The sequence below is a fragment of the Colletotrichum godetiae genome, assembly GCF_030913485.1.
Source record: "Colletotrichum godetiae strain CBS 193.32 chromosome Unknown BDP55scaffold_91, whole genome shotgun sequence".
In the NCBI taxonomy this organism is placed as follows: Eukaryota; Fungi; Ascomycota; class Sordariomycetes; order Glomerellales; family Glomerellaceae; genus Colletotrichum; species Colletotrichum godetiae.
In genome coordinates, this window is record NW_026851339.1 from 69,944 (window position 1) to 85,066 (window position 15,123).

Genomic DNA, 15,123 nt, shown 5'->3' on the forward strand with positions numbered 1-15,123 from the left:
CGCGGCCTCGTTTCCTTCGATGCCCTGGTGTCCCGGGGACCAGTGCGTCCGTATATCAAATATCCTGGCCGCTTCTTGGATTTCGAGGAACGCGTCTTGTGACGAGTCCGGCGCCTTGCCGCGGATGCCTTGTATAACGCTGGTGTTGTCGATACATATGTGGATTGGATGACCGCGATTGGTGAGCAGAGCCCTTCTGAGGCCGGTTCGCGCCCCTTCGACCTCGGCGTCGAACACTTCTGCTAGTCCGAGTCGGCCGCACCCTTGTGCTATGCGTTTGGAGTCTCGGTAGATGACGAAGCCGTACCCCACGGCTCCGTTCGTCGCCCTGGAGCCGTCCGAGAAGACGATCATATGGCTTTCCGGTACTGTCTTTAGCCAGCGCTCGAAAGCTTTCGCAGCCTCTTCTTTGCATTGAACTACTATCTGATCCTGTGAGCTTGGCAGGTACTGTGATTGAAGGAACGCTGGTCTTCCGCATCTTGGCAGAAGTTCAGCCGTCCGTTGTAGTCTCGTCTGTTGCTGTCCCTGCTGGGAGAGCCGCGCGACTAGCGGGTGTCGGCGATCAATCCTCTGTAGTCGGACTGCGGCCCGTAAGCGGACGCCCTCTAAGGCGACTTTGGCTGACGGTAAGCCGGCGTCTCGGAGGAGGCTACTGGTTGGCGTTGTCCTCCAGACAGGCAGAACGGCCCTTGCTGCCGCTGTAATGACGCTGTCGATCTTCTGCACGAGCCCCTTTTGGCCTGTGTTGACGGGTCTTCCTTGGAGAGGCGGATTCGTGTCTGTCTCCGCTTGGCGTCTCGAAGCCGGCTTCGTGATACCTGCGTACCATGTTTCGGCGCCGAAGAGCGCGATCGGCAGTACGCAGGAGACGACGGCTTTTCGCACGGCGGCCGCTGGGAGTCCCCTCTTTGTGTTCGTAAGCTGTCTCAGATGTTGAGCTGCCCTCTTTGCTGCAGCTACTTTTGCGTCGACATGGTGCCGGAAGGACAGTCTCTTGTCGAACCAGACACCCAGCCAGCGTACAGGTTTCGTCGAGGCCTTGACCACCAAATCCCCCGCCCGGACCTCTGGCAGCTCCGCTGGCTGGCCGTGCTTCCTAGTAAAGTGGATGACCTCGCACTTGCTCGGGTCAAAGGAGACCTTGTTCTCCAAGCCCCATCTGAGAATGCCGGCTGCGCTTCGGTTGAGTATTGCGACGTTGCTCTCCAGGGAGGGGCTGATGGCCAGAGTGGCGATGTCGTCCGCGTACCCGAATCGCGCGTTCGGGTCGTCTTCAAGTATTTCCGCGATGTAGAGCAGAAAGACGATGGGAGACAGAGGCGACCCCTGCGGCAGCCCGCATGACAGAGGAAAGTATTCCGTTGTGCTTTCTTCCAGTCGGACTCTGGCGATGCGGATGCAGCAGAAGCTGAAGATGAGTCTAACCAAGCCGTGTGGCCATCCCTGCTGACGCAGTCTAATGACGAGCCGGTTCCGAAGGACGGAGTCGAACGCCCCTTTTACGTCCATAGTCAGAAGTGTCGCCGTGAGCCCTTTTAGGAGGGCCGTTTCGATATCGTGGGCGAGGCAGGTCGTCAGATCGACGGCTGACCTGCCCTGTAGGGCTCCGATCTGTTGCGGACTGACGATGCGCTCGACAATCGCCAGGGACGCCATCCTTCTGGCTATCAGTCTCTCGAGTCCCTTGCCCAGGCACGAGAGGAGCGCGATCGGACGCCAGGACCCGGGCTTGGAGGCATCCCTGCCGGCCTTCTGGATCATGACCACCTCAGCTCTGCGGAAAGGCAGAGGAAAGTGGCCGGCCCGCATACAGGACTGGAATAGCTGCCTGACCGGCTCCGAGATGACGCCCCAGCAGGCCTGGAGGAGGCGCGTGGTGATCCCGTCCACACCAGGGGTCGTTGTCTTTGTTAAGGTGGCCGTCTTCACTTCTTCTCCGCTAACATTGTCCTGCCAAGTAATCGCTCGCCTTGGGACGACGGGTACGTCAAACGGGTCACCCGGTGCGTCATCTTCCGCACTAAACCTGTCGAGAAGGGCTTTCCGGAGCGCTTGGGCCTTTTCGTTAGTATCCTCGATCGTCTGGTTGTCCACAATCAATGGGGGTGCTCTGGTCAGTGGGCTCGCCTTCCGCCAACCCATGACCTGATAGAGGTCCCGGTCTGAAGCGACTCCATCGATCTTTCCGGCCCAGTATGCTCGCTTAGCCTTCCTCACAATGCTCAGGAATGCCTTCCGCTCTTCCATTGGAGAAGGATTTGCGTTCTGCTCCGTCTCCCAGGCTTGTGGGTTGCGGGCAGCACGGTACGTTCTGTGGGCCTCTGCGCATTCCTCCGTCCACCAAGCCGCGCCTTTTCCCTGTTTTCCTCTCTTCTTGCCGACCGCCTCAATGGCTCGGGAGAAGAGCTCGACGATGTGACTTGCCTGCCCGTCCAGGTCTGCCGGAGTAGGTTGATCCCCCAGATTGGGCATCGCAGCTAGCCCCCCTTCGATCAGGTCTCTCAGCCGAGGCAGCGCCGAGTCGGGCACTGACAGTGGCCGTGGCTGCGGGTGGCCCTCTCCCTGTGACACTGGGCGTTTGAATAGTGGTATGACGGCCACGATGGCCTCGTGGTCAGCTCCCGGGTGTAACTGTGGGCTGACCTGCGCGTGCGCAAAAGGGATATTAGAGAAAGCCAGGTCCAGGACATGTCCGCAATCCTGGGTTGCCACCCCAACTTCGCTGATAAGAGAGAGATTGTGGCCGTCTGCCCAGCCTGCGATGTCATCTCCCCGGTTCCCGTTCCTCGTCCCGGGCTCCCAAGAGTAGTGATGCGCGTTGAAGTCACCCGCGATCAAAGCTCGCTCCGGGGGTTTGAGTTCTAGCAGTATCCCTGTTGTGCGGCTGTGGGGGTCGCGGGGTTGTCTGTACACGTTGACGATAGTCGTCGTTTTGTCGACCACCAGCCACAGTACGTCTCTCGTGTGGACAGGCCTCTGCTGCTCCACCGTCATCCCTATCCCTTTGCGTGTGTAGGTCAATACTCTTGGTCTGGTTCCTTCGCTGTCCCAGAAGTCGACCGGGACGAAAGAGTCGAAACCCGGGTGCGTGTTCAGTTGCACGTTTCCGTCCTTCCAGCCCGTCCAGGGTTCCTGGACGAGGACCACATCTATCTGAGCCTCCCAGCAGAGCTGCAGGAAAGCCGTGTGCGCCGGGGAGATCTTTCCGACGTTGCCCTGCGCAACGCGTAGCATCCGTGGGGTCGCCGCTCTCGGCTTACGTCTCCGAGTCGAGTTCGAGGTGGGTGTAGGCATTCGCGACGTTGTAGTTTGGCTTCTGTGCTGCCCGTTGGCTCCTGCTTGGCATGGGTAGCACGGGACGGTCGATGGAGGTGTTGTCGGGGGAGTCTTCGCCTTCGCCTTCGTCCGCCTCGTCTTCATCCATGCTGCTGCTGTCAGTGCTTCCGTCACCGAGGCAAACGATCGAGCTTGCGGAGGGCGTTCTCGTGCGCGCGCGCTTGGCGCCGGGTTGCTGGTTCTGGCTGGTGGAGGTAGGGACGCCTGCCGCCTCCTGGCTACTGTCGGATCGAGTAGCCTTGTACAGAGTGTCCGATGCTTTCTGGCCGGCCTTCCGGATCCGAGCCCGCTCCTTTCGACCGGGAAGGGAGACGACGCCGTTTACGGCCGAGGGCCTCGCTGGGCAGTCTGTGTGGCTGGCTTGGAAGGGGCCGCAGCAGTTGGCACATTGGGGCCTGGCCATGCAGGGTCCCGTTTCGTGTGAATCGGAAGGTCTTCCGCAGTTGCTGCAGATCGGTCGTCGTCCGCAGAACCGGTTGGAGTGGTAGCCCTGGCAGCCGGGGTCGTGTCGGATGAGCGTCCTTCGTTTCTTGACGGGCAGAGATCTGCCGCTTTGGTTGAAGAGCCTGAAGGGCGTGACCTCTGATGTGAATGATATGAGCCAAGATATTTCGTTCGTGACTGGGTTGGGCCCAAGGCGGGACGGTCGAGCAAGGACAGGCTTCTGTCCTGTCTGTGCGAAGACCTCATCTTCAACGAGTGTGGCTGGGTCCAGGACGTCCCCGCCAATGCTGTGTAGTTTTGTTGGGCATCGCGGCACAACGTAAGTGTACCACTTGATAGGCGTCTCGACCTGGTGGGCGCCGAGGCATTCCGCCAGCTTTGCCTTACTTGCAAGTAGTCTTTCCTGTATTTGCTTGTTTCGCGGCTTCAGAGAGTAACCTGTGCTGATATGGTAGACGTGGGGAAGGTCCGCTAGCCCCAGGCCAACGGCCTTACAGACGATCTGTCGTACGGCGAACGGTGCGATCTTCCGAGCGGCCGCTAAGCTTTCTTCCGGGACGCGGGCAAAGATGCGGAGGTCCTCCTTCGGCTGCGCCTGCGGCTGATCCTCGGCGGGGAGTGTGGCCTTCGGGCGGGCAGAGCTCTGGCAGCTCTGGCCGCTCCGGGTCGCCGCAGTGGTGTTGCCCGCCATCGGTGCGACGACAGCCGCCCAACTCCGGGCCGCTATTGGGCTTGTCTCGTGATTGATCAGTCTCTTGAGGGTTTGAATGACATAGGCAGTGGCTTCTTTCGCGATCTGCTTTCTAGAACCGTCAAAGCTGGCGACAACGCTGTCGACGGACCGTGCAATGGTCAGAAAGACGTCTTTCCGTGCCTCGTACTGTCTAGCTTCTTCTGCAAGGGCTGTCAAGACGGACCCTGTGGCAGATCCGCTCGGAGCAGATGCGGTAGAGGCTGCGGGCCCCTCGGCCGAGGTAGGGGCGTCGGTGGTGGCATCAAGCTGGCTTCCCGTTAGGCTGGGCCGGGTCGGCTGTGCCTCGGCGTCGCGGCGTCGCTTAGCTCTTGAGGTGGGGTTCGGCTCCGGAGGTGTCCCGGAGCCTGATTCGGGGTCGGCTTGGTCGGCCGACATCAGTCCGGTGCCCGACGGCGGCTGTGAGGCCATCGCGGATGCGGGCTCCGGCAAGGGGAGGTGAAGAGTTTTCGGCTGTTAGTAATTTGGTGGTAGGCTCACTCATTCACTAACAGCAGATGCCAAGAAAAATTAGGCGAGAGGGAAGTTGTGCTCATACCTCTGGTTAAGCATAAGTCAGGTCGCTCGAGGTGAAATAATTATCGTAGCGAATGTGCTGGGGCAGTCTGACACCGAGCATGCACTTTCTTGAGTACGCGCTTATGAGTTTCGAATACTGCACTCTTTAACAAAGTATGAATTATAACAACTACCCAAGACTTTGCGCAAATCATTGAAAATTACTTCCCAGACAACTAAACCGCTTTCGAAAGTCAGCTTTCTGTGTAAGTAGTGCAAAACGTCATGCCCAAGCCTTCCGACTCTCCTCGTATGCTGGCAAAGCCCACCTCTTCATCCAAGCCATGTTTAACACATCCGCTGCATTTGGCCGCTCTCTAGGCCTCCATGCGAGCATCCAGTGTAGCAGCTCAAACAGCGCGGCCTTCTCCTCTTCATCAATAACACTCATACCACAAGACTGTCTCGGCTCTTGTGCCCATTGCTCGAACCGCCTATCCCACGTCCATATGTCGCGCTTATTGCTGAGCGGTCTCCATGCTTCGTCGAACCATTCGAACCGCTGTTCCCAGTTATCCCACCACTCCGACGGCAGAGGTCCTTGTAAGTGGACCTGCTGCGCCGTGATTTCGTCCTGAGGCGTAAGAATTCCGTCGATAAGAGACCTGTGAGCAAGTAACTCGAAGATAGTACAACCGAGGCTCCATATATCCGACGCAAAGGAGAGAGGCGTCGTCGGTTCAAAGAACGCCTCGGGCGGACGGATTACGAGGGGTGTATACGATTTGAACCGCGACTTATTTGACGGACGAAAGGCGACACCGAAGTCGCTAAGTAATAGCTTTGCCTCCTTTATGGTGATTTTATCACTTGCTTTTCCAAGCCACACAGTAGGGACGGCGTATGAAGGAACCCCAGCTGCTGAAGAGGTTGAGTTTTTGTCAAGACGGACGACAGGCTCTGGCTCTGGAGCTCCAAACTTAGCATACAACTGATCCACCGAGAGATCATTGAGAGAAGGAGGCAGCTGAAGAAGAAGGTTGCCAAGATGAAGGTCTAGGGGAGGAAGTTGTCGTTATCAGAGAGGTGGCAATGAGGAGGAGAACCACGTACCTCCATGTGCATAACCCTGCGAGTGAACAAGAGAAATGGCTATGGCAAGCTGGGCAGCTAGAGACCGAGCAACACCAAGCTTAAATAGTCTCGGGTCTGACGCTTCTTTCGCATCCATAAGACTGCATCTCGCCGGGACTGTTACAAAACAAGGATGAGTCCCATTGGGGCCATCAAGACTAAAGCGATCGAGGACTGTAGGGATCATCGACGCCTTGTGTGCGGCGTGGCTGCGGTCCACGACTCCTGTAGTAAGCTGAGATAGAATATCTATCTCTCGCGTGTCTGCATCTGCGGTGCCAACTTTAACGGCGACGTAATTTGACGTCCTTTCGTCAAGAGCAAGCCAGACCGTTGAGAACGTGCCGTGGCCAAGCTTGTGTACTATGCGGTATCGCTTGTGAAGACGATCGTCGATTTGAATGGGATGATAACCACCCGGCCGATAGTTGTTGAGTCTTTCCACGTCTTCGATATACCCATACTCAAATTCTGAGGCTGACATCGTCGAGTAGGGCACAGTTGAGAAGATGCAAGATTTTCGCGTTGGAGACGGAGAACTTGATTGACACGGTCGTCGCGGAAACACGCGTCGCAGTAGGGTCTGCCGGGAGTACCAGCGTTTCATCTGTGGCCTCGTGTGCAGGCTGGAAGAAGAGATAGTGCTGATGAGATGATTGCATGGAAGAGTATAAAATCTTGTAGACATAGTAGATGGGGGAGGAGCCTAGGTAGGGAGTAGTTCACGTAGCTGATGGCGGCGATGTTAGACTTGTCGGTGGGTGGTGCTTCTTTTGTTTGAGTGATATTGCTGAGCACAGTAGTAGGCGCTAAAGAGGTTCGGTTTCCGACGCAACCACTAACTGGCCCGCCCCTAGGTTGTGGGTCAGACGCCCCGAAGCGCCGCCCCTTCGGTCCCACCATGACCAGCTACCCCAAGTCGCTCCAATGACTGACTTCCAGGAGCCGCGGCCAGCAATGTGCTTGACAACAGAAGGTTGGCGGACGATCTATCAAAATAAAACGCCTTCACCATAAGCGCCTCGAAACTTTCTCGGTGCTGGCCGCCAACAAACTGTTAGTCGCGGTATTGAGTGGTCTAATTCCCCTGATGCCAGTTCATAACGATCTTATAAAGGATAGTGAAAACGCCCGAAGCAACACGACGGCTGTCATATATCATCACACCAACTTGTGCCAGTCTACCAGAATACATTCCCTCCATCAAAGGCTTACATCGTAGTATTGTCATCTTGCATTATGTCTACCATCAATATCGTTAAATATTACTTCCACAAGGCCAACGTACCCGGAACGGAAGCAAGAATGCGTCAACTAATTGCGTTGGCATATCAGACAGCAAGAGACAAGGAGCTCTATCCTCAGGCGGTACTTGTCCGGTACGTTATGCACTTCTTGAGTTGTTATGTTTGAGCTCACAGAAAAGTAAATGAACTCTCAGTCAGACTAACAGTGACTGGCCGAAACAAAAGCGAGGTTCACCTCACGACCACTATCAACGGCAGACGGCAGACGGCACAAGGATCCTCGAGGAGCCCATGTGACCTTTAGTTACAAAAGCCAAGATCATCTTGGTCGCGAAACTCATGTTGCCTGCCATGGCTATGTCAAAGACCCGGAGAGTCTGGAATTCAAAGAGGCAACTCACGCAGACGAGAAGCCCGATTCAACGAAAAAACAGTCGGGGAAAGCGGTCTGGCCAGGCGCGGCCCAGCTCTGGGAAGCTCCGGAAGTGGGCTATGGGCACATGCCCGAGAAATAATGGCCCGTTATTACCTTCTTGTACACAGGCATAGAGAAAGACTTTCCAAAGTTTACGTGAGAGGCTGGTATCTTTCGGACGCTATTCAGTGTACTTTGGGAACTAGAATATATGTCCGTTAGGCAATGTACTACCCATCATGTATCTCTGTGACAAATTGACACTTTAGCCATTAGTAATGTATAGCGAGTTTTGGGTAAGTTGGTTTTATTTTAGTTCATGGATCTGTATCCTCAATGAATGATTAGGGGCGTATAGCATCTGTCCATATAGCTATTGGACGACCACCTATCCAATGATAGCGTAAGCTGATGTCATTTCATTTCTGAGTGAGCATATGATGACATATAAGCAATACACTGTCGGTTTAGTTTATAGACTTAGCTCGGTAGTCCTCTTGACCGCAGTAGTCTATTGTTAGAATTTAAAGTGGCTTTGCGTGCCTTAGCGCTTGGGGTCGGGTCGCGCAAGGATTGTCTCTGTAGACCAGTGATGCGTAGTACATCGTCCCCAACCACGATCACAGGCTCCACCGTGTCCCCCATCGTCAGTCGCATCGTGTCGCACCGTACCTAAGTCGACTGGCGGCTTGTTTTAGGCTAATTGATTGAGCCTAAGGCAGCCTCTCCAGTAGTTACTGCAGAGCCTGCACCGGAACCTGTATAGGGTAAGCTAGTGTAAGCAGCAGTTGGACTAGCTGATTTGCCACCGGTCAAGGAAACGAAGAAAATCATGTAATTATCACCGTTGATAAGGGCGTAATGGTTGCAAGAGCATTGACAGTCAGGCTCAATGTGAGCGGTGGATCGAGACTTTTGCAATCTTTGACAATTCTCGATTACAGTAAGGGATGGAGAACGACATTCTCTTCTGTGAGCAGTGTGACGTGTATCAGTCGCCGTCGTTCGTGACCAGGGCTGGCAGGGAAAGGAAAGAGAGGGTAATTAGAAAACGATTTTAGCACATTAACCTATCCACTACAAGCTCAAGCCTGCTGTTTGTTCGGAATAATTCAGCGGGGGCTTACACTGAAGGCTTCACTAGACCACTTGTTCCACTCTGTGTGCTACTATCCATGTAGCACACGGAGTAGCCAGCAGTGGGTGCTAGCAGGCCGTGACTAGACGCTCGCGATGCAGCACTCAAGATTGGCCAAACTGGCAACTTGGACAGCTTCATCCAATTCGTGTGTGGTGTAGTCTTCGGTTGGAAGGACAGCGAGAAGGGGGAACCGATGGCGCGGGCCGGCTCTACAGACGATGCCGGTCTTTTTGATAACGAAGCTAATGTCCGAGGCAATAGCGACACGGAAGGCGATACGCAAGCGGACGCGCTTGATGACGGAGGCGATCCGTGGCAGTATGAAAACACATTTCCTCCCGAACTATGCTCGTCACCCGGCCGGGACGAGCAGCTGGACGATGTGTGGAACTATACCTCGCGAAGAGTGACTGAATGCCACAACATAGAGCAAACACCTTTGGAGCACCGAGTGCCGTCATCATCAACAGACGCATATCCCAAGGTCTCACAAATAAGAGAAGGAGAAGAGAACGAGAAAGAGAGGAAGGTGGAACGACCATACGAACTGCCAAGCACGTCATCAGAGTCACCAGCAAACCACGGGTCGTCGTCCCAACCACGGTGTCTGTCGCCACGGCCGACAGACGTTACGTCAACCAACACCGCTTCACCGCCGCCCTCGACAGCATCTCAGTCGGTCACGAGCCCCCATCCGTCACAGGCTATATCGGATTACACGACTCGTTCATCATCTGAGCTCTCCGGCGCCCAAGCAGAGGACAAATCGTGCTCTTCGACCAAGCTGGGTTCGCCTACTGGCCCAGGGCTTAGCGAAGAGCCGGCTGGGGATACGCAAAGGGGTGGCTTGGCGGCAGGCACTGGCTCAACTAGGAAGAGGTCGTTCTTTCACGAGAGTTACGAGGAGGATGTGGACGAGGGACATAAGCGCCGGAAGCGGAGAATCTCAAGCGTAGATCTCGGTTAGGTCATAACTTACGGTCTCTCCCGCCGGTTACGTGTGGGACTGAATATGTTCAAGGATTATTATCTCGACTGGAGCCACAGAATACATGGATGAATTTATAAGGATGCAGGACGACGGCTATATGGAGAGAATGAGTGTTTGTGTTCAGCATTGCGGCCATTTTGTGGTACTATAGAAATCGAAACTTGATGTATCGTACCGAGGACTTGACGTACAGATCAAGCACAGAAGGGCGGTCATAGCATCGCTAACCCACACACGCCCTCGAGCAACTAATAGGAGAATTAGTATTAGCCTAACATCACCTAGACGGCATGTTAATAAGCTCATGAGAAACAGTAGACAAGGGCATGAGGCTGCGTAGACCTGACAGTGTTGGGTGAGTTTACTTCCGCTTATCCCAGGGCCGACGCCGGTGGACAGCCTGGGATTGCCCGCTATGCCGGGAAAAGAAACGGTTTTGATGAAGATCTCGGTTGTGATCAACGATGCGGGACAATCCTGGTGAAGGGAACTGTACTGCGTAATCTGTTTGTAGTGATTACCCCGTGCAAGTAGCGTAGTTGCTGCAGAAGTACATGCAACAATGCTGCAATGGCCATTACCATTACATTGCTGTTGCCATTGAATCGATAAGCCAGAAAATCGGGGCCGCGATTCCCCGAAACCCTGAAGTTGTGAAGAGGGAGATGATGCAACATGGAGGGGGAAGAGCGCTTAGCTAGCGCATCTCGGGCAAAGAAACAGCTCTGGGGAGGGATCAGCTACGATATGCGGCAAGCTGATCACAACCGCCCTGTGCTGCGTCGTAGCCGGGGTATGCCATGCAGGAATACTCACATCAGTTAGGAGGAGCGATCCAGGTGTCTGTTGTGACAGTGTGACTTGGCACTGCTTCATTGCTTGGCAAGTTAGCCTCTCGTCTTCCGGCCAGCTCGACCTAGCCTTTGAATGTTTGCGTTCTAGCCTTGACGGTTGAGTGCTTGTATGGTGACAGCATCAGTCAAGCATAAGAATGATACTTACCAGGACTTTCATATTGAGATGGCTCTAAACCTCTGGCGAAGACTGCTGTGAGATAATTCTTCGAACTCGACCTTCGGCACGAGATGCGAACCGAAGTGTCAGGACGCAATCCAATACCATAAGTTAGTACCAGCTATAATGCGAAATGCAGGACAAACATCCAAAATGTGAGCAACAACTCATTGCCCTGACTCAGAGGATCACAATCGTGTCCCTTTAGCGTATTCCCATCGTTAGCGTGGGCCGTAGTGAAAGCGTAGTAGGTCGGTAAGGTCATAGAGTTTAGCGTGGTGACCAATCACAAAGAAATCGCTATGTGCAGGTGGCTGTACTTGTTCGATCGTAGTGTCCAATAGAGTATATAGTATTGAGTCTACAAATTGCATCCATTTGTGAGCGTGAGGTCGTTGCAGAGCAACTTCCGTTCCCAAGTCTTCTCGGCTTCGGAAATCGCGTACGTCCTCATCCAGTCTGATCGCAGCACTTCCTCTGCGCTAAGACGATCACCAGGTTTGAAAACGAGCATGCCCTTTATCATCTTGCACAGAGCATCTCTTTCTGAATCGCTCATCGCCTCCAGTCCCCTTCTCCTTCTCGGCTCTTGGATCGCATCTTGGAACCGTTGATCAAAAGTCCATACCTCACGCCCCTCCTTTGGCCTCCCATTTTCGCTGAAACGCTTTGACCTCCCCTCCCAAGTTTCCCACCACTCATCCGGCATCGATCCAAGGGCATCGATCTGATCCGCAGTAGCATCATCTGGCCCAAATAACCACTTATCGAGGAATGGTCTCACTCCAAGCATTCCCCATATTACACACCCGAGACTCCAGATATCAGATGCATATGACAGCGGCGTTGTCGGCTCGAACCTTGCTTCAGGTGGACGGATCTGAAGTGGCGTGTAGGACTCAAACCTTGATTCCTGTAAAGGGCAGAACGCCGTACCAAAATCGGCGAGGACGAGCTTGGCTTCAGTGAGGGTGACTTCGTCGCCAGGCTTACCGAGCCAGATCGGCGGATAGACATGGGGTGGAACACCTGGTGAGAGCGGTTGTCCATCAACTCTGACAATAGGTTCAGGTTCTGGCGGATCAAATTCTTCGTATAGTTGCTCGGCGGAAAGATGATCGAGACTTGGCAACTGGAGAAGGATGTTTCCCATATGAACGTCTACTAACCATTAGAGATGGCCAGGAATGACAAGTAGGGCCAAGTAAATGTACTCACCCCCGTGAACATAACCCAGTTGATGAACGTACGCAACTGCTATAGCAAGCTGGGCGGCAAGTGATCTGGCGACGCATAGCTGGAACGGGCCAGAGCCTGGCTCCAAGACTTCGGCAACGTTGCATCTTGCCGGCGCAATGACAGCGCATGGATGTGTTCCATTTGGTCCGTTGAGATTAAAGCGATCCAGTATCAAAGGGACCAAACTTCCGCCAAACTGTACGCTCTCGATGGCTCGAGCGGAGAATTGGCTTAGAATGTCGACCTCTTGGGAGCTGTGGTCCGCCGTGCCAACTTTGATGGCCACATACTTGGCCAATTGCTCGTCTCGCGCCAGCCAAATGGTCGAGTAACTACCAAAACCGAGCTTGTGTACAATACTATATCGGTCTTGAAGTCTCTCCCCAATCTCAATGGGATGATAGCCCCCCGGGCGATAGAAGTCGAGTCTTTCGACGTCGTCGATGTGCTTATATGGTGAAGTTGGCGTTGTTGAGGCGGTCGACATTGGGCGTCTGGTTCTGTAGCGTGAAGTTGCAAAGAACGATCGAGCGCTCGAAGTAAGCCCTCGCCTAGAAATTCTAAGAATGTTTGACTGACACATTCCCACGCCAGGGAGGGAGGTTGGTTGATGTTTGGCTGCTGATGAGCGCGTGTGTTTAGGTGTTGTTGGTCAGCCCAACATGGGATCCATTGGAGACGGTAGCTGCTAATGGTAGGCCAGCGGGGTCCAGCGGGTCTCAACCGGCCACCCATCAGCCACCTTTACTACCTATTTTCGGAGAAACTGCTTACTAACTGTGGTTGGTCCCCGACAGCGATGTTTCGCACCACTGATTGGTCTAACTGGAAACCCATACGTGCTCAATTGAGAGTGTTGCATGTGAGGCCCTGTACGTATTGGAGAAGAACACATGATTATGACAAGTCAGCCTAGATTGGCGCGCGCTTCTGCAGCATTGTCCCGCCCCATCGATTCAAGCCTAAAGTAAGCGGTTGAAGCGATCAAGGCATATTTAGAGGACCTCAATGTTCATTTAAGATATATGTATTCATGGATGTGACGAAACATCGAATTCGTTCATCCAGGATTTAAACCAACATGTCCACAGTCAACACCGTCAAATATTACTTCCACAAAGATCATGTTCCCAAAACTGCAGAGCGGATACAACAGTTGGTAGCCTTGGCATATCAGACCGCAAGAGATAAACAGCTTTATCCACGAGCAGTCTTTATCCGGTAGGCACTCTCCACATGTTCCTTAGGACATCCAGCGAGCAAATTACGAGTTGATTCTGATGCTAAAAACTATCAAGATCGGAGCTTCATGACACAACTTCCATCAATGGTATCCATCAGCGAGACCCGAAGGGCCTTCATGTCACTCTCTGCTACAAAGATGAGGAGCAGCTCCGCAACAGCACACATGTTGCCTGTCACGGCTATGTGAAGGACGCGGAGAGTATGACATTCAAGGAGGCCACTCATGCCGGAGAAAAACCCGACTTGACCAGAAAGAGAAACAAAAATCGCACTCCTGTTTGGCCGTCCGCGGACGAACTTTACGCTGCGCCCGAAATTGGTTATGGTCACTGGGATTAGTTGTAGGAAGCAAGCGCCTCAGGCACCTTTTAAGCGCTTAGAAAGACTCCTTCATACAACGGCATTAAGTATATAGATAGATTGATAGTGTTATCTCAATACTGAAGCCAATGATAAAACCCCATTTGTACACTGTCAAGGCCCTCAAAGCCTGTAGATACAATAACATTAACATATGTATCGACGATGCTATGGCCACCGTCCTGGTTGACGCAACATTGGCCCATTCTCACCATTGACATGCCTGTCTATGCTCACGCGTTCGAGCATTCACGGTGTCTGATTCGGCTCTATCTGAGAGGGGCAGGGGGTTCGGTCTGGGCCTCGTATGTGACGCCTCATGCAACTCCATATCTCTAGAGCGGTACGTTTCTACCGCCTCCCTACGAGCTTACCAATCAAAGAATGGATGAATGAATGAATAATGAAACCGGCCGGACCTTGTTGGGTTTTCGAAGTTTCCGTCAAAGGTGTGGGAGAAGCGAGGGTCTTAATTGATGGAAGCGCGCGAAAATGAACACTCTAGATGCTTCAACCATCTGCGTGGTTGCGAATGGAGGGCAAAATGCCGTACTAGATTTTGAGTGGGGAGAAATGAGCTTCACCATGCACGAATAGGCGAATGAATGAGCTGTGGAATAGAAGGACGAATGCATGTATGGATACATGAATGCATTTGCGGGTAAATGGATGGATGCATAGATGCCTGAAGAGGCATCAAGGCGTAGTTGTCGAATGAATAGATGGATAAATACATGTAGGAAACGATAGAGGGGTAGTGCCTCGGGCCTATGTATATCCGTCATAAAACCTGTAGGTTTTGGGAATGATCAGGTGTCAACGCGGGGTGAGCAAACCCAACCATACTACCTGCTTTCCGAGAAAAACCTGGGTAAGCTTGCGCGCTCTCTCGAGTTTCGGAGGAGAGTTCTTGTCAAGTACTTTCATACTCTATGTAACTGCTTTCCTTGAAAAAGTTCTTCGAGGTCCCCCTTCTGGCCTCTATCACCATCCAACGCAAGACTGGACGCGAAAAACGTAAGACCTGCGACAAAACCACGACACCTCCTTGACGATCGATGGAATGGATAAAATTCGCACGAGGACTTCCTCAATCAGACAGCTTGTTAAAAGGTGTCAGAAAGTTGTATATACACTTCATCGAGTGAGCCGTCTCAGCCTAAAACCTAGGCGGCGGAGTTAGTAAGTACCACTATAAAGCAACTGTCCAGTATTAGGCTCTCGAGGAAAAAACATGTCCCTATAATCAGAAATCCTGGTATTTAACTAATAAGCAAAACCGCGTCTTCACTATTTGTGTATTAT

General features: G+C 53.3%; 5 protein-coding genes across 5 annotated transcripts; 3 read left to right on the top strand and 2 right to left on the bottom strand.

Moving 5' to 3' along the window:
* Positions 1-5,315: 5,315 nt before the first annotated feature.
* BDP55DRAFT_567131 (kinase-like domain-containing protein) lies at positions 5,316-6,650 on the bottom strand (the record flags this gene model as incomplete). Its single annotated transcript, XM_060570566.1, has 2 exons — positions 5,316-6,088; positions 6,146-6,650. 2 exons carry the CDS (start codon positions 6,648-6,650, stop codon positions 5,316-5,318), a joined length of 1,278 nt encoding a protein of 425 aa, XP_060422270.1.
* A 692-nt stretch (positions 6,651-7,342) lies between these two features.
* On the top strand, positions 7,343-7,928 carry BDP55DRAFT_623506 (uncharacterized protein; the record flags this gene model as incomplete). The annotated part of the gene is made up of 2 exons (XM_060571389.1): positions 7,343-7,545; positions 7,643-7,928. Exons 1-2 carry the CDS (start codon positions 7,406-7,408, stop codon positions 7,926-7,928), a joined length of 426 nt encoding a protein of 141 aa, XP_060422271.1. The 5' UTR covers positions 7,343-7,405.
* A 178-nt stretch (positions 7,929-8,106) lies between these two features.
* Positions 8,107-9,936, top strand: BDP55DRAFT_638680 (uncharacterized protein; the record flags this gene model as incomplete). Its single annotated transcript, XM_060573147.1, has 6 exons — positions 8,107-8,124; positions 8,202-8,231; position 8,595; positions 8,646-8,771; positions 9,010-9,027; positions 9,068-9,936. 6 exons carry the CDS (start codon positions 8,107-8,109, stop codon positions 9,934-9,936), a joined length of 1,062 nt encoding a protein of 353 aa, XP_060422272.1.
* Positions 9,937-11,335: 1,399 nt separating this feature from the next.
* On the bottom strand, positions 11,336-12,700 carry BDP55DRAFT_638681 (kinase domain-containing protein; the record flags this gene model as incomplete). The annotated part of the gene is made up of 2 exons (XM_060573148.1): positions 11,336-12,135; positions 12,193-12,700. 2 exons carry the CDS (start codon positions 12,698-12,700, stop codon positions 11,336-11,338), a joined length of 1,308 nt encoding a protein of 435 aa, XP_060422273.1.
* Positions 12,701-13,294: 594 nt separating this feature from the next.
* Positions 13,295-13,797, top strand: BDP55DRAFT_567097 (uncharacterized protein; the record flags this gene model as incomplete). Its single annotated transcript, XM_060570562.1, has 2 exons — positions 13,295-13,434; positions 13,512-13,797. The coding sequence occupies 2 exons, from the start codon at positions 13,295-13,297 to the stop codon at positions 13,795-13,797; spliced, it is 426 nt and encodes a 141-aa protein (XP_060422274.1).
* Between the last annotated feature and the right edge of the window lie 1,326 nt (positions 13,798-15,123).